This window comes from Mauremys reevesii, linkage group 2, assembly GCF_016161935.1.
Source record: "Mauremys reevesii isolate NIE-2019 linkage group 2, ASM1616193v1, whole genome shotgun sequence".
Classification (NCBI taxonomy): Eukaryota; Metazoa; Chordata; order Testudines; family Geoemydidae; genus Mauremys; species Mauremys reevesii.
This window is the reverse complement of record NC_052624.1, coordinates 13,885,549-13,904,136: the sequence shown is the minus strand read 5'-3', so window position 1 is coordinate 13,904,136 and position 18,588 is coordinate 13,885,549. Positions and strand designations below refer to the sequence as shown.

The following is an 18,588-nucleotide window of genomic DNA, read 5'->3' as shown; positions in this document are numbered from 1 at the left end:
AAACGAAGAAGTCATTAAGCATCTCTGCCATTTCCAAGTTTCCTGTTACTGTTTCTCCCTCCTCACTGAGCAGTGGGCCTACCCTGTCCTTGGTCTTCCTCTTGCTTCTAATGTATTGATAAAAAGTCTTCTTGTTTCCCTTTAGTCCCATAGCTAGTTTGAGCTCATTTTGTGCCTTTGCCTTTCTAATCTTGCCCCTGCATTCCTGTGTTGTTTGCCTATATTCATCCTTTGTAATCTGACCTAGTTTCCATTTTTATATGACTCCTTTTTATTTTTTAGATCATGCAAGATCTCGTGGTTAAGCCAAGGTGGTCTTTTGCCACATTTTCTATCTTTCCTACCCAGCGGAATAGCTTGCTTTTGGGCCCTTAATAGTGTCCCTTTGAAAAACTGCCAACTCTCCTCAGTTGTTTTTCCCCTCAGTTTTGATTCCCATGGGACCTTACCTATCAGCTCTCTGAGCTTACCAAAATCTGCCTTCCTGAAATATATTGTCTCTATTTTGCTGTACTCCCTTCTACCCTTCCTTAGAATTGCAAACGCTAGGATTTCATGATCACTTTCACTCAAGCTTCCTTCTACTTTCAAATTCTCAACGAGTTCCTCCCTATTTGTTAAAATCAAGTCTAGAACAGCTTCCCCCCCCGTAGCTTTTTCAACCTTCTGAAATAAAAAGTTGTCTGCAATGCAGTCCAAGAACTTATTGGATAGTCTGTGCCCCGTGGTGTTATTTTCCCAGCATATATCTGGATAGTGAAGTCCCCCATCACCACTAAATCTTGGGCTTTGGATGATTTTGTTAGTTATTTAAAAAAAGCCTCATCCACCTCTTCCACCTGGTTAGGTGGCGTGTAGTAGACTCCTAGCACGACATAACCCTTGTTTTTTACCCCTTTTAGCCTAACCCAGAGACTCTCAACACTTCCGTCTCCTATGTCCATCTCCACCTCAGTCCAAGTGTGTACATTTTTAATATATAAGGCAACACCTCCTCCCTTTTTCCCATCTATCCTTCCTGAGCAAGCTGTACCCATCCACACGAACATTCCAATCATGTGTATTATCCTACCAAGTTTCAGTGATACCAACAATGTCATAGTTGTATTTATTTATTAGCACTTCCAGTTCTTCCTGCCTATTACTCATACATCTTGCATTTGTATATAGGCATCTAAGATACTGGTTTGATCTTGCCTTCCAGTTTTGCCCTGACCCTCCTTTCTCTCTGCCATTATAATTGTAATTGTGATCATTCAGTGATTTCTTTAGCACACTCCTCAAGCTAAATCATTTCGCAAGGCACATAGGACCTGACCTGTTGTGTAGATCCAGTCCCCAAACACCTGCACAGGGGTACTGAAGGTGCAGTGACTGATTTTCCAGCTCTTAGATTGGAATAGTGTCCATAAAGGGACTGTACTATAGCTCCATGGCCTGTCTCTGATTGAAAGATTAATTCATTTTTCCTACCTGCATTTTAGTACCCTGCATGAAGATAAAATTACTTGGTCTCTATGCAGGGCAAGATGGATTTTACCCTAATATGAGTAAGATTTTAAATCTATAGAATTAGGCCTTATCTATGGATGGAGATGCATTGTGTTTACTGGCGAATAGTCTAGCAGAATGATTTCCAACAAATGGGCAAGTGCAATTCATTTTGTGTCACCACCTGGTTTTTGCTGAGTCACAAATAGGATTTTTTTTAAATCGTGTAATAACAAAAACTACATAAAAAGGAAGTATTTTATTTTGTCATTTTTCCAGATCTTCAGCTGGTGCAAATCAGCATAGCTCTATTGATTTCCATGGTACAGCGTCACGGACGTCAATGACACTATGCTGATTCACATCAACAAAGGATATCGCCCACTGTGTCTAGCTTCAAATTATAGGAAGAAAATAATGGTATGGGCCCAAAACTCCATAGTGAGAGACCCTGTGGATTAGGGGACACAGGGGAAATACAACACAGAGAAAGAAAGTTAAAAGGCATTACAAATATTGTTTATTATTTCTTGTACTCAAATACTACCCCGAAGCTCCAGCTCAGATTGCAGCCCTATTGTGCAAGGCACTGTAGATATGCATAGTAAGACAGACCCTGCCCAGATTAGTTCATAATCTAAATAGAGAGACAGACAAAAGTGAGGGAGGAGGAGAAAGGAATAATAATAACTATTATTCCCATTTCATAGGTGCAGCACTGAGTGAAAGAGAGAGTAAGGGTATGTCTACACTGCAATCAGAGGTGACTTGCATGTGGTCACATGGGAAGTCTGTAGCCAAGCAAGAAACTGAACCCAGATCAGAGTCCTAGTCTAGTGCTTCAGCCATAAGGCCAAGCTTCCTCTCAGTCTGAAATAACTGTGGTGAAGAAAGAAAAGCTGTGTCTCCCATGGACCAGCCACCCTTGATAATCGCATAAATCTTGCAACTTTAAAAAAACCTTATCTTGAAAACTGACCTGCATATAAAAATGAGTGATATTTAAACAAATGGAGGGGAAATAAGGGGCTTGGCAATGTTGTGGCTATGACTACCTGAAAATATGACCCAAAGGAAGACAAATCAGCCACTGAAAAATGAAATGGTTCATACTGAGAGTTTGAACACACATATATATATATCCAACAAGTATTTACATGCATGGGAAAAAAGACTGAACCCAGGTCCAGGAGTAAAGGCCTTTGTGGGATTTTTGTGAGAGCATGATGCCACAAGAGTAGCAAAGACCTTAAGAAAGAAAACATGGTGAACATAACAAGGCCAATGCCATAACTACAAAGGGAAAAGATTCAGGTTTGTTTAAAACAAAAGAAAGTTCTTACTCAGTTCATTACTGTTTCTGGAATGTTAAATGTTACATTTATTATTTCATTATACTGCAGTAACATGACTACAATAGTATATACACCATGGCTATTCTGTTTAAATTCATCGTATTGGAGGAGTTCCAGTACACTATGTCATATCAATGAGTCATGCAATGATTATGCTTGTGATATGTGAAACACAGGACTGAACAGATTGGGAGCCATAAATCTACCGGGTTTATAATCAAAATGTTAATTAGGAATGAATTAAGGCTACATTTCAACCCCTTCCCTACTTCCAAAAAACCCAAACTTTAACTGATATTTATTTCTAGACACCACGAAACTTATCTTCCTTGAACTTGCTCCCCAACAAAGCAAACCAATCTAAAGAAGTAAATGTCTGATTAGCAGAAGTAAGTGGAATACAGCTCTATCAACACTATGTCTGGGCCACAGTAACCACATACTAAGGATTCTGCCTTAACTTGGTACTGCCACTGATATAACAGCTGTAACCATACACAGATTCTTCCTGTTCATATATAAATATAAACATTAAGCAAAGTTGAATGTAGCAGGGTCAAAATACCTTACCAACTTTTGCAGTTAAGGGTAAAACCACCACTGTTTCTTTTGCAACTAATGTTTAATAAGAAGGCTGCTTCAATTGCTGTATATTTACATCATTACATGCTGGGAACAATATTTTAAAGCATTCTTAACAAAAATTTAAACAATTGATTCCTTTTCTCTCTCTGCAGATAGTGGACAATTGGTAGGTTCAACACTTTGCGGAGAATCTGCCATCTTCACCTCAAGGTGCTCATTAGCGGTGCCAGTGACACTGTCATAGGATGGAGGGAAAGATGTTGAGGACACAGTTTCTGACTTGTCTAAATTTCTACCATAATTTTCATTCACCATGAATGCAATGAGGCCTTCTCTCTCTGGAGCATCTTCAAGGATATCACCATCACAGGTTCTATGACGGTATAAAAAAGAGGCCTGCTTCATGGAACGTTGCATCAAATGACTCCTGTAAACCCTCTGGATAATAATGGCAGAAACTTCCTCTTCTTTGTGTCTGATTGTGGTTGCGATTGGTTCATAAGAAAGCTTGGATGGATTGGCAGCCATAAACTTTTCCTCCATATGTACTTTTAGAGTATCCATGTCCCCAGATTCTCCTAGCACCCGTTTAGTGAAAGCAAACAAAATATCCAAACAGTGGATCCTATCTCCACTGACCAAGGGAAGATCCATTGCCATGAGCTCAATTTTGTTTGGTTTGGCTACACGTAAAGGTTCTGCCAGAGCATCTGCAAAGTCTGAAAGTGCCGAATACCTAATAAACTGAGTTGCCTCAGGATCAAATTTCTCCCAGACTTCATAAAACATATCAAAGTCATCTTCACCTAGAGGATCTGTACTTTCCTCAGTGGCAACATTGAAGTTCTCTAAAATAACAGCTATATACATGTTTACAACAATGAGAAATGATATAATGATGTAACTTACAAAGAAAATAATACCCACAGCAGGTTTACCACATTCTTGTATGTTTGGCTCACAAAACGGAGGTCCAGTGTTTAAAATAGGACTGAGAAGACCATCCCAGCCAGCAGATGTTGTGATTTGGAAGAGACAGAGCATGCTGTTAGCAAAGGTTTGGAAGTTGAACATGTCATCAATCCCACTCTCCCACTTAACATAAGCAAAGTTAGCCATGCCAAAAATGGCATAAATAAACATGACCAGAAAAAGTAAGAGGCCAATGTTGAACAGAGCAGGAAGGGACATCATTAAGGCAAAAAGGAGAGTTCTAATTCCTTTGGCAGCTCGGACAAGTCTTAGTATTCGTCCAATTCGAGCCAAGCGAATGACTCTGAAGAGTGTAGGTGAGAAAAAATTTTCAAATACGTTAACAATGCCAGAGAGCATAGTGCCTAAAAACAGAAATGAATAATCAGTTAGAATTCCTAATTTTTGTTAATTATTAATGAAAGACATAATAGTATCAGTAAAACTGTACTAGCACTAATGGATCTTGATTCTGAAAGGAAAAGGTACATATTTTAAAAAAGTTAAATGGCTTATCTGTAAAAGTTTTGAGATTAAAACAATAACAGACCCCAATGGACAATATTCAAACACTGGAGTACTATGTATGTTGTACCCCTAAAATCTGTATATGAACTATTGTACATGGAAAACATACAAGTAGGTGTTTTATGTACAGCATTTTGCAAAACCACTGGTACATGTATATTTTTTGTAGGGGCAGGTTATGTAAGTGTATTTTAACATTTGGCTCTAAATGTTGAAAAAACAAAGCTCATAAAAAAATAAAACATGACACCAGAGTCATAGGCATTCAGTGCTTAGATACTGTGGTGATGAGGGCCAAAGAAACCAGACAGAGAAAAAGAGATAAACAACAGTGTAATCCATGCTAACAATGAGATTTTTGGTCCCTTTCTAGTGGCATGACCACACATAGAGGTTTATTAGTCTGTTACTCTAAGCTAATGGACAAGATTTATTTGCATTAAAAGTAGAGTCTATCCGTTTAGATCCAGGGGCCCAAGTTTCAGTCACTGCAGATGACCAGTCCAGAGGTGGTGTTACACAAGGAAAGACTAAATTCATTCAGGGCTTCCTAAAGTGTCCCACTGTAGCTTCAACTAGACTCATATGACAAAAGAAAATATGGTAATTGACCAGCTGATGTCTGGAAAAGGCTTGATGTATATATCTATACTCTTCCCCCGCCCCGCCCTGCCATAATGCAAAAGGGTTTTCTTTCTCTTGCTCTCCCTTTAGGTCTATTTATTTTTGCTATTTTCTTGGAATTCCTGGTGGAAAGGTGCACTATAGAGAAATACTTCTCTTTTAAGGGAGATTATTTCTTAAATCTCTAATCTCTAATCACTTCTTTACTCCCCATTTTTCACCACTGTCACCAAAGTGGAATCAGGAAGAGGTTTGGATACATTTCTCTCAATACTCGTACTGCCACACTAAATGGGGCTAATTATGTGGAGAGCAGATATTTTCCTTCCCCATATACCTTCTGCTATCACTTTTGCCTATATTTGCTTTACAAGTAGTTAAATTAGCAGAACAGAAATTTTATTCCAGCTCTTCACTCCATTTCTGCATTAAACTCCCTTCAAACTAAACTCAACATATTTGGGCCTGATTCTCCTCTCTGTTACTCTAGTACAGTGATGGGCAACCTGTGGCCCGCGGAGCGCACGCAGCCCGTCAGGGTAAGCCACTGGCAGGCCACCAGACCATTTGTTTACACTTGCACAGCTGCCCGCAGATCCCATTGGCCAGGAACGGCGAACCACAGTCACTGGGAGCTGCAGGCGGCCCTGCAAGTGTAAACAAACGGTCTGGCGGCTCGCCAGCGGCTTACCCTGATGGGCCATGTGCACTCCGCGGGCCGCAGGCTGCCCACCACTGCTCTAGTATGAATCCATTGACTTCAGTTGAATGACTACTGATTTCCACCAGTGTGAGAGGAGAATCAAGATAATTTTAGTCTAAATTAGACTGTCAAATAAAATGATACACTTATAACAATATACTATAGGCATGAAGACAAAAATCAATGAGTTTGATGATGACATGAGGATTTTTCCATATAGAAAGATTGTTCTAAAAAGAGAAATTGTCAAAGATAATGTGCTTGTTCACAGGAACTGTTGGAAAATTGTCTGACATCTACAAATATTTGGATTTTGAATATTCCCATATGGTTATTCAGGATTTATCAATTAAAGTTGTTATATTTTAATTTCAATTTTTGCAGCTGAGTCTCCTTTACAATGTGAATGTATTGTATATGCTTTAAAAATTGGCAAAATATTTCTTCATGAACCAAAATTATTACAGGTCATGATATCATATAATAAAAGATTATACAATCACTGAAGTCTGAAAAACAATAATCTGAATTTTAGTAAAAGTTAAAATGTTTCACATCCATAAAATAACCCCTAATTAACACAGAAAATTATTAACTTTATCATCTGAACTCTTTTATCAGTGTTATGAGACCAAAGTATAATACTTATTATAACCTGGTGCATTACATTTACAACTTTTCAAACAGTAAGAGAAAGAACACTATCAGAGATTGTATACAATATATCCTTCCACTATAAAAAGTAGTTCCTTTTAAAAGATAAGATAAAACAACAGGAAAAGTTTATAAATTCCTGTTCTGTGCTACTTTGAATATATTTCTTGGTATTTATTCTTCTGACCTTTCTTTCTTTCTTTCTTTCTTTCTCTTTTTAAAAAAACCAATCTATTTTGACTACTTTCCCCAACACTTTGTTTCTAACATCCTGGGTCCCATTTCGGCAACAGTTTGTGGCTAAGTAGTCAATTGCAACTCACTTTCTTTTGCGAAAACTAAATTTGGGATAGTGAAGAAAATGTCTGTGTATTTTTACCTACCAACAATGGACACGATGACAACACTTAAATCAAAAATGTTCCAGCCATTGGTGAAGTAGTAGTGTCTTAGGGCCAATAATTTCATGATGCATTCTACAGTAAAGATGGCAACAAAGAGTAGGTTGATTTTGTGAAGAATGTCAGTCTTCTCTGAACTTTGATCATCAGTTTCTATCATCATAGTGATCATGTTAAGGCAGATGAGAATCATGATGATAATATCAAAGGCTTGGTTTGTTACGATGTCAAATAAAAACCCTTGGTATTTGTTCTGTAGGATTAAAAAAAGAGTATTTAGTATTCATTATGAGAATGTAGGCATGCATAGAATAATAGAAATGTAGGGCCGGAAGGGACCTCAAGAAGTCATCTAGTCCATCCCCCTGAATTGAGGCAGGACCAAGTATACCTAGACCATCCCTGACAGGTGTTTGTAAATCTCCAATGACGGGGAATCCACAACCTCCCTTGGTAACATATTCCAAAACTTAACTAGACTGATAGTTAGGAAGTTTTTTCTAATATTGCACCTAAATCTCCCTTGCTTCATATTAAGTTGTTTATTTCTTGTCTGCCTACTGTGGACATTGAGAACATTTGATCACAGTCCTGTTTATAACAGCCCATAACATATTTGAAAATTGTTATCAGGTCCCACCTCACTCTTCTTTTCTCAAGACTAAACATGCCCAGTTTTTTTAACCTTTCCCCATAGGTCAGTTATCGAAACCTTTAATCATTTTTGTTGCTCTCCTCCAGACACCAGTTTGTCCACATCTTTCTTAAAGTATGACATCCAAACCTGGACACAACACTTCAGCTGAGGCTTCACGAGTGCCAAGCAAAGCAAAACAATATAACCCAAATATTATCCTTTTTCACAAACAGCATCGCACTATTGGTTCAGATTCAGTTTGTGATCCATTGTCATCCCCAGACCCTTTTCTGCACTTCTACTGCCTAGCCAGTTATTCCCCATTTTGTATTTGTGCATTTCATTTTTCTTTCCTAAGTGTAGTACTTTGCACTTTTACTTACTGAATTTCACTGTGTTGATTTCAGAACAATTGTCTAATTTATTAAGGTACAGTGAAACCTCGCTATAACGCAATGCTTAGGGTCCAAAAACTTCCATCGCGCTAAATGTGGGGTCGCGGTATATCAGGGTTTCAACCCAGTCAGTTTGTCAGTGGTCCCCAATGTGGTGCATTGATGTGCACCGCCTAGTGCCCCTACTGCTTAGTGCCCAGCAGGGGAGAGGAGCCACGGCCCTGCGCCTGCCGGTGCTTTCTGTCTCCGGCAGGTGCAGGGCCACAGCTTCTCTCCGGCTTCAAGAGGAGCCGCGGCTCCCCGCCTGCCGGGGACAGAGAACTCTGGGGCTGCGGGCGCTGGTGCTCTCTGTCCCCGGCAGGCGAGGGGCCGTGGCTTCTCTCCAGCTTCTCCAGGGCTGCAAGTGCCGGTGCTCTCTGTCTCTGGCAGGACAGAGAGAAGCTGCGGCCCCTCATCTGCCAGGGACAGAGAGCACCAGCGCCCGCAGCCCCGGATTTCTCTGTCCCTGGCAGGCAGGGAGCCGCGGCTCCTCTTGCAGCCGGAGAGAAGCTGTGGCCCCGTGCCTGCTGGGGACAGAGAGCACCGGCGCCCGCAGCCCCAGAGTTCTCTGTCCCTGGCAGGCACGGGGCTGCAGCTTCTCTCCCCTGCCATGGTGTTGGGGACCACTGGTACAGTACTGTATTATGCCTTAAAGGGGAGCCAACCTATGATTGCGTACTTGCAAAGTACTTGCAATCCTACCCAGATTGTTATCATCTGCAAATTTTATAAGTGCTCTCCACTCCATTATCCAAGTCATTAATGAAAATGTTGAATAGTGCCAGACACAGGACAGATCCTTCTGAGATCCCACCAGATACATACATCCAATTTGACAGTGAACCATTGATAAGCACTCTTAGGGCATGGTTTTTTCAACCAGTTTTGCACCCACTTTATAGTAATTCCATCTAGACCACATTTAGGGTGACCACACAGCAAATATGAAAAATTGGGACAGAGGGTTGAGGGGGTAATAGGAGCCTTTATAAGAAAAAGACCCAAAAATCGGGACTGTCCTTATAAAATAGGACATCTGGTCACCCTAACCACATTTCCCAAGTTTGCTTATTAGAATGTCATGTGGGACTGTATCAAAAGCCTTACTAAAATCAAGAAATTAAATCTACTATTTCCCCGGGCTCCCCAATCATCCCTAGTAACCATATAAAATAAATGTATATACTCACTAGTGGACAGCTCGAATCTTTATATATTACAATGTTATTTAATTTCATAATAGGTAGATTATATATTTATATCAGAGTATACAAATCCTGAAGGATAATCAATTTGACGATAAATATACAAAACAATATTTCTGCATTGACCTTCATAAACATTCAGTCTGTATAATCTTTATAATCAATGACAATTTCTTGATGCAGAGTTAAGACTATGAACACTGTACACTAATGGAAATAAACAGGTATATTTTTTATATATAGTCATTTTTTTCAGTGGATTAAGTGAATTTTACTATGGATTTTTACTGATTAGAGATATTTTAGTTGGAAGAACTCAGGTAGTCTCACCAATGGCCTTGGGATAGGTTTTTGGGGTTTCTTGGATCCCAGTTTTTTCATTGCATTATAATATTTTCTCTGTTCTTCTGTCATAAAGATGTCTTGTCCACCTAAGTATATGGAGAGAATGCTATTGTTATTTTTAATGAGAAAGAAACATTACTGTCATGCAAGCATCTAAATTATTGGAATCCAACATTTCTTTCTTTTTCTATCCTTTCATCTCATGTTAACCCTTCTCCTAATACCTTATTAGGCCCAAGACAGTGCAGCAAGTTAACAAGATCTCCCAGAGCAGCAGTTCTGTGGTGACAATCTAGTGGCTCAGAAAGCAGGAAAATGATTAGGTTGCTAAGAGCTCAGGCATCTGAGGGAAGGAGCATCTTTCTCCCTGCCCCTCCAACTCATCTTGCTGCTTCCTCCATCTAAGGCCCACTGCCCAATCCAAGAGCTGCTTTCAGACACTATCCCACAGTGCACAGCTCCAGGGCAGGGGAAGTAGCATTCATGGAACCATGTAGCTGGCTTCATAGACTCTTATGAACAGCGCAGGCCCAAGAGCCAAGAGTTACATGGCTAGGATATAGGAGAATGGTATGGAGAAAGGGAAGCACTTCACTTGTAATGCTGTCTCAATTAAATTCAGTAATGATGCTGCTCCATGTAATAAATGTATATAGATATTTCAGAGCTTCAGTGTACTGCTGGCATGCTCTAGTTTGAAGATAACACATAAGGAATATATCAGGGGCCTGGGAACATATCCAATGTACTTATCTTTTTCTTTTGTTGGTTAAAATTGTCAATAATAACACCGACAAAGAGATTCAGTGTGAAGAAAGTTCCAAAGATGATGAAAACCACAAAATAGAGGTACATGTATAGACAATGTTCCATCTTTGGCTGTTTGTCTTTCTGCAAAAATGATAACCAAGATGAAAAATGACTGAAAACAATATGCCTCTGTTCCTAGAATGAGTTCCAAATCGATGCTTCGATCCCCCTGTGCAGAGTTCATTGCAGGATATCAAATTTACTATATCACTACAAATCATGAAAAAAGTTTTGTAGTTAAAAACTTCTAGTTGTCAACAATAAGTACTCCTGACAGAATTCTGCGCCCTTGCAGGAGAACAGAATTCATATGGCCTGCATATTTCTGTGCAGAAAAATGCAAAAGAAAGAAAGAAAAATGAAAACCACAAAATAGAGGTACATTTTTATATTATCGTCCTTTTGTGGCTGCAATTCTTTCTGCAAAAATGAAAAGCAAGATGAAAATTGACTGAGAATAGTTTGGCCCTGGTCCTGGTCCTGGAATGAGTTCTGTATAGGTGCAGGGGTCCTCCCACACAGAGATCCTTGCAGGATATCAAACTTGCTTTATCACTAGCAATGTAGAAAAAAACTGTCTGTAATGCAAAAGAATAAGGGATTATCTACCCAGTGAGTTAGTACACAGCAAGCCAGGGTGGGAATCTACAGTGCACCTGCTTGCTGTAGCTAAACCACACACTGGGACTTTCACTCTGCTGTAGCAGTGAACACATGGTGAACTTTACGCAGTAAGCTGCTGCACTCTAGTTTCACACCCTGGCTTGCTGTGCACTAACTCACTATAGACAAGCCATAGGTCTTGCATTTCTGTGATGGTGGGGGAGAAAGGGAAACGGAGACTAAATTTGTAGTGTGATTAAAGTTAAATCCAAGGACACCACAGACAATGTGGATGACAATTTAACAAGGAATAATGTTTTGCTTAGAATTTGATTATCCTTCCTGATAAGCTGAAAATACCTTCTGAAAATAATATGCCAAATTATCTGTTGGTATGTTTCCATTGAAGTAAATGGGTAGAGAATTTGGCCCAAGGTCTAGTATAACTATTTGTTGTTTTGATTTCCTTTGCAAGCTTTGTTAAGATTGTTCTGTGCAGAACAGATTCCTGTAATTGGCATTGATATTGATTAAATTTATGCTCAGAAACCAATAGGGCAAAATCTCCCATTCCACTAATTGAAGACTAAGAAATTAAAAGATTGAATTTAGTTTTTTTCGCACTTCAATATTCACACAAGGACACAAGATAATGTTTCTCTTTTTATGCATTCGTTTAATATATTATTCATCATAACTAAATATATGCCTGAATCAACTTTCACTGAGGTCAATGGAGTCATTACTGAGTACAGTGAGAGTTGAATTAGACTTTCTCGACATGATTTTCAAAGGTGTCAAACAATCAACAGTTATCACAGAGGTCAGTGGGATCTGTTGAGTACTCAATACGTGAAAATCAGGCCATTTAATGAGGAGCCTAACTTCAGGTTCTCCTGCTTTTGAAAATCTTGGCCTAGATGTTTTCGTACACACAAATGACACAATGTGGAATAAGCAAAAGAGTATTTCTCATTAACCGCCTGTGTCAATATGATGAAAATCTTGATGTGTACTATCTGGCCAATTGATATGTATTCTATAATCCATTTTGAAAGTATATTAAGTTCACTGCAAATCGACTTAGAGAGGACTAATGTTTGCGTACATGTATCCCACACCCAAACTCCCTCCCGCATCCCCACCCCCTGACCTAGCCCGGAGCCCCCTCTCATACCCTGAACACATCATTTCTGACCCTACCCCAGAGCCTGCACCCCCCAGCCCAGAGCCTATACCCCTCCCACACCCCAACCCCCTGCCCCAGCCCAGAGCCCCCTCCCACACTGTGAGCCCCTTGCCCCCCCCAAGCCCAGAGCCCCCTCCTGCACCCTAAACCCCTCATACCTGGCTTAATCTCAGAGCCTGCGCCCCAGCCAGAGCTTGCACCCCAAACACCTACCCCAGCCCAGTGAAAATGAGTGATTAAGGGAGGGTGGGGAAGAACAAGCGACAGAGGGAGGGGGGATGGAGTGAGTGGGAGGCATGGCAGGTGCGTGACCTTAGGGGAAGGGTGGGCAAAGATGTTTGATTTTCTGCAAATAGAAATTTGGCAACCCTACCCTAAGTACCAGAATTCCAGTCACTTCTGACTGACTTCTGCTATGTATCTCAAAATGTGCAGCAAGAGAAGGCCCAGAATGTATAGAGCCCAGCAGTAAAGCAAAGCACCATTGGATACCCACTCAGAATGCTGACCACTTACTCCACAGAAAGTCCCAGCTGTTTACACACACGGATACATATTGAATCAGAAAGTAGTTTACAAGCTGTATGCCATCAGTGTGTACTATCTAATATGGACCACTTATTGCCCAAAAATTCATTGTGCATGAACTGCCCTCCCACTCTCTATGTACATGAGACTTCTGTGTTCAGATAGCATCTAACACAATAGAGCCTTGATTCTGATTTGGGCTCTGGATGTTACAGAAATATAAATATTAAATAAAATAATATTTGACAATTTATTTTAAATGGTTGTCATCCACTTTAGTTCAATTGTTCCTAGTTATTTTGTAGGCTTTGAATTTGACAGAAAGCAGCTTCCCTCTAAAACATTCACTGTAGCAATTAACTGTAATTATGGTATTGCAAGTCATTTGCAAGTAAAATGTGCATATCAGGTGCTGGAAATAAAGATCAGGGAGTCTTATAAGTGGACAATACCAAGAAAGCAATGAACAGAAAAGACTTATAACATTGTATCACTTAAAACAAACAAGTATGAAAATTATCAAACACAACTAAAAACTGGAGAGATGGTCACCAGGGAGAATATTTAATTTTTGTGACCTACCCCTCGTGCATCTACTGCTGCATACATAATGTCCATCCAACCTTTAAATGTCGCCTAGAATAAAAAGACAAATCATTAAAATCATATTCAACTTTCAGGGACAGATGTTTTAGCCTGTTTACAACATCTTTGTGCCACTGAGTTGGTGCAAAGGGGCTGCAGTCTGTCCATAAATGCCCAGTAGATTTACTTCTGGGTTGGGGAGATCTCCCTGATGACATGTCTGTGACACAGATGGGCCCTAGGCCTCTGCACCCCACCATCTTCTTGCATAGAGGGTAAGTCAGGAGAGGGAGGATGCAGATTGCAGGTATTTTCTGCCATAGCAGTCCTCCACTTGTGTATGACCCATTAAGGACCTTAATTCAGTGGCAGACTAAAGCTGCCTGACAACAGGTTTAAATTGTGTTGGGGCAGGTGTTGATCCCAAGATTCAGGGAATTGGAACTAGCCCACTAATGCTGTCTTCCCCATTCCCATTTCTGGCAGAGAGAGAGTTTTGCCTTGAGTTTCATGAAATTAAAACAAACATACCATCTTCCCAGGAGCTGCAAATCAGAGTAACATATGTTCAAATGGTTACATCATCAGTTTGTAGATCACTCCAAGGCCCTACATATCTGTACACTAGAGTAAGAGGCCCCACATGGCCTAACCGTATTGCCAGTCTGAACAAGGGCTGGAGGGGGAGAGAAGGCCCTGCCGGGCCTCTATTACCCACCTTACACAAAGGTGGGTGAGAAATCAGCACCATGACACCACCCCATTGTGCCAACCAGCAAAAGAAAACAGAACTTACCACCTGAAGAAGAGCCAGATAACCAGAACCAACGTTATCAAAGTTGACTTTAACATTTGTCCAATATATTTTTTGTGTGTCATTATAGGCTGTGCAATCCTGTTTGTTCTTTATATTTGCATTTAATTTTGAATTTTCTTCAGTGAAATTAACGCATTTTCCAAATTTTCCTGAAAATAAGTTCACTCCCATGATACTAAAAATGAGCCAGAAAATGAGGCAGACAAGCAGAACATTCATGATGGAAGGGATGGCACCTATCAATGCATTTACAACCACCTTAAAAGTGAAATGAAAGAAAAGCGTACAGTTATTATAGGCATTATAATAGGTATTATAGACACGAGCATGGCCCTAAATAGCTATTCACTACATTCAACTGTTTTGAAAAACTAAGTAGTCCCTTGTATGCAATGTTTTATTCATTACGGTCCCAGGATATTGAAGAGACAAGGTAATATGTGTTATTGGACAAGATAATATAAAGTAATATATTTTACTGAACCAACTTCTGTTGGTGAGAGAGACAAGCTTTTGGGCCAATACAGAGCTCTTCTTCAGGTCTGGGAAACCTACTCAGAATGTCACAGCTAAATACAAGGTGTAACAGAGTGTTTAGCGTAAGTAATTAACATATATTTCAATGAACCATTCAAGGTGAAGTGATCCATAAACATCCCTCCAGCAACAGCTGACAAAGGAAGGTGGGGGGAAGCAGCTAGGGTGGGAGTTCTTAGTGGGTTATAGATTGTTGTAATAAGCATAAATTCAGTGTCTCTAGTCAGTCCATGATTATAAATGTCTAAAAAAGTTATGAATTTAAGCTCCCAGGTCTCTCTTTTTAAACTGTTGTGCAGATTTCCTTTGAGGAAGAAGTCTGAGGGGGGACATAATAGTTTTCAAGAGGGAAAAAATTGTTCTCCGTAATCTCTGAGGATAGGACAAGAAGACTGTAGGCTTAAATTGCAGCAAGGTGGCATAGGTTGGACATTAGGAAAAGCTTCCTAACTGTCAGAGTGGTTAAGCACTGGAATAAATTGCCTACGGAGGCTGTGGAATCTCCATCATTGGAGATTTTTAAGAGCAAGTCAGACACCTGTCAGGGATAGTCTAGGTAATGCTTGGTCCTGCCTTGAGTGCAGGGGACTGGACTAGAAGACCTCTTGAGGTCTCTTCCAGACCTATGATTTTATGATCAAAGACAGCAACATCTTACTTCATATTCTCCATAGATAGTTCAGATAGAGAAAAATTGATATGAGGGATGGTCAACTATCGTCAATAGAGTACAAGGATATTACATCTGATTTGTAATATACAGAGAGTACAGCTTACTATATAGACCTTACTTGCCATATAGAGGCACAGGACCCCCTTGTGGACAGATACTATCTTTATTGCAGGCCTGCACAACTTGTAAAGCGGCGAGGGCCATATTACTCCAAAGAAAACATCTGAGGGCCGAATCCCCCTGCCAGCGCCACTGAAACACGCCCCCCCAGGCCCCTGAAACACAACCCCCCCAGCGCTGCCCGCACCGCGGAAACAAACCCTCCTTCCCCAGCACCACCCTGCCGAAACAGCTGTGGGCCGAAAAGGAAGGTTTGGGGTGGAGGTGGAGTGATACTTTATTAAGAATTTTTCAATTAAAGCAAACCATATTTTAAATTATTTTAATTTTTTTTATGAATCATGGAAAAATGAAAAACACCTGTTCCATTGAAAGAAAACATTTGTCCTTTTCATAATTACCTTGCAAATTTAATGAGAGGTATTACTTCTCTTTTTGGTAACAAGTTTGTTGTATTCAGGGGTCATATTTGAAGTGGATATTTTCATAACGTCTTCCAAATGGTCGTCAGTCAGAGAAGAACGTTGCTTGTTTTTATTCATGTTCATGATGGAAAATGTTTGTTCACATATGTAAGTGCTTCCAAAAATGCTGAATGTTTTCAGTGCATCTTCAATAAGATTCTTGTATTTTTCATCATCCAGACTTTTGTAAAAATGCCACAGGCTGCTTCCTCTGTGCTTATTTCGGTAAACTGCTGAACACTGAAGTTCAATAACCTCCAACTGCAAATCTAATGGCACTTTCAAAGGGATTTTGAAAGGGATTTTCAATCAGCTTCAACTGGATGTCTTCTTCTCAGGGCCAGCTCCAGGCACCGGCATTCCAAGAAGGTGCTTGGGGCAGCAATCTACAAGAGGCGGCAGTCCCAGTGTTTTTGCCCCCAAGCAGCACGCTGAATTGCCACCGCGGACAGCGGGGGCAGTCCATGTGCTGCTAGGGCGGCACGCACATCTCCGCAGCAGTGGCAATTCGGCAGCAGCTTCTATGTTTAGCTTTCAGCAGTGGCACAGCTTCTATCTTCCGGCTGAAGACAGAAACTGCTGCCGAATTGCCGACACCGTGGAAACGCGCGTGCCACCCTAACGGCACGTGGACTGTGACCGCCATTCATGGCGGCAATTCGGCGCTGCTTGGGGGCATGGTAGATGAACTGTTTTCAGGGACACCTGATATTGTATACACCATTCCCAAAGAAGTTGCACTTCTTGACATAAGAGTTTTTACCTTGTTTCCCTTGTCCATTTATGTTTCTTTGACAGGGTAATAAGGAATGAATTACCAATGAATGAGGAGAGAAGCTGTACAACAGAATGAGAAATGTATTACCTCATAAATTTCTGTTAGCAGCTTCTCCCCAAATTCAACCCAAATTCTGTTAAATAACCAGAATATAAATTGAAATGATAGGGGGAAGCAGTAGATGTTGTATATCTTGACTTCAGTAAGGCTTTTGATACAATCTCACATGACCTTCTCATAAACAAACTAGGGAAATACAACCTAGATGGAGCTATTATAAGGTGGGTGCGTGACTAGTTGGAAAACCATTCCCAGAGAGTAATCATCAGTAGTTCACAGTCAAGCTGGAAGGGCATATTGAGTGAAGTGCCACCAGAATCAGTTCTGGGTCTAGTTCTGTTCAATATCTTCATCAATTATTTAGATAAAGGCATAGAGAGTACACTTAGAAAGTTTGTGGACATTGCTAAGTTGGGAGGGGTTTCAAGAATTTTGGAGGATAGGATTAAAATTCAAAATGATCTGGACAACCTGGAGAAATGGAATGAAGAAAATAGAATGAAATTCAATAAGGATAAATGGAAAGTACTCCACTTAGGGAGGAACAATCAGTTGAACACAGACAAAATGGGAAATGACTGCTTAGGAAGGAGTACTGCAGAAAGTGATCTAGGAGTCACAGTGGATCATAAGCCAAATATGAGTCAACCATGTAATACTGTTGCAAGAAAAGCAAACAATCTGGGATATATTAGTAGAAGTGTTGTAAGCAAGGCACAAAAAAGTATTTCTTCTACTATACTCCATGCTGATTAGGCCTCTACTGGAGTATTGTATCCAATTCTGGTGGCAACATTTCAGGAAAGATGTGGACAAATTGGAGAAAGTCCACAGAAGAGCAACAAAAATGATTGAAGGGCTAGAAAACATGACCTACAAGGGAAGATTGAAAACATTGGGTTTGTTTAGTCTGGAGAAGAGAAGATTGAGGGGGTACATAATAATAGTTTTCATGTATATAAAAGGTTTTTACAAGGAGGGAGAAAGATAGTTCTCACTGACCTCTGAGGATATGACAAGAGGCAATGAGCTTAAATTGCAGCAAGGGTGGTTTAGGTTGAACATTAGGAAAAACTTCCTGTCAGGTTGTTTAAGCACTAGAATAAATTGCCCATGGAGGCTATGGAATCACCATCATTGGAGATTTTTAAGAGCAGGTTAGACAAACACCTGTCAGGGATGGTCTAGATAATACTTAGTCATGCTATGAATGCAGGGGACTGGACTAGATGACCTCTCTAGGTCCTGTCCAGTCCTATGATTCTATTCTATGAAAAAAAATGGTGGCGGTATTGTTGATGACTTGAACAACCTTGTCCTGGTCAGATCAAGACAAGACAAGAGGAATTGCTCACAGTTCTAACATGTTTATATGTAGAAGAGACTCTTTCTGAGACCATAATGCTTGAGTCTGATGATGTAGGAAGGTCATACCTCAACCTAGTTTGGCGGCATCCATTAACCTCATTAAAGTTGGTTGAAGAGATACA

The 18,588-nt window shown here is 40.3% G+C and overlaps 1 protein-coding gene across 12 annotated transcripts in view; it reads right to left on the bottom strand.

Moving 5' to 3' along the window:
• Positions 1-2,824: 2,824 nt before the first annotated feature.
• Positions 2,825-18,588, bottom strand: part of LOC120397525 (sodium channel protein type 5 subunit alpha-like) — a 96,140-nt gene continuing 80,376 nt past the window's right edge. For 4 of the 12 annotated variants that reach the window (XM_039523475.1, XM_039523474.1, XM_039523480.1 and 1 more), the window contains 6 exons: positions 14,446-14,724; positions 13,647-13,700; positions 10,688-10,825; positions 9,920-10,024; positions 7,296-7,566; positions 2,826-4,768 (listed from right to left, as the gene is read on the bottom strand). In XM_039523475.1, coding sequence (XP_039379409.1) covers positions 3,552-4,768; positions 7,296-7,566; positions 9,920-10,024; positions 10,688-10,825; positions 13,647-13,700; positions 14,446-14,724 — 2,064 coding nt within the window. In that variant the 3' untranslated portion in view covers positions 2,826-3,551. Of the gene's footprint in view, positions 4,769-7,295; positions 7,567-9,919; positions 10,025-10,687; positions 10,826-13,646; positions 13,701-14,445; positions 14,725-18,588 lie in introns of all 12 variants that reach the window. The other 8 variants (XM_039523479.1, XM_039523481.1, XM_039523483.1 and 5 more) reach the window with 5 other exon arrangements.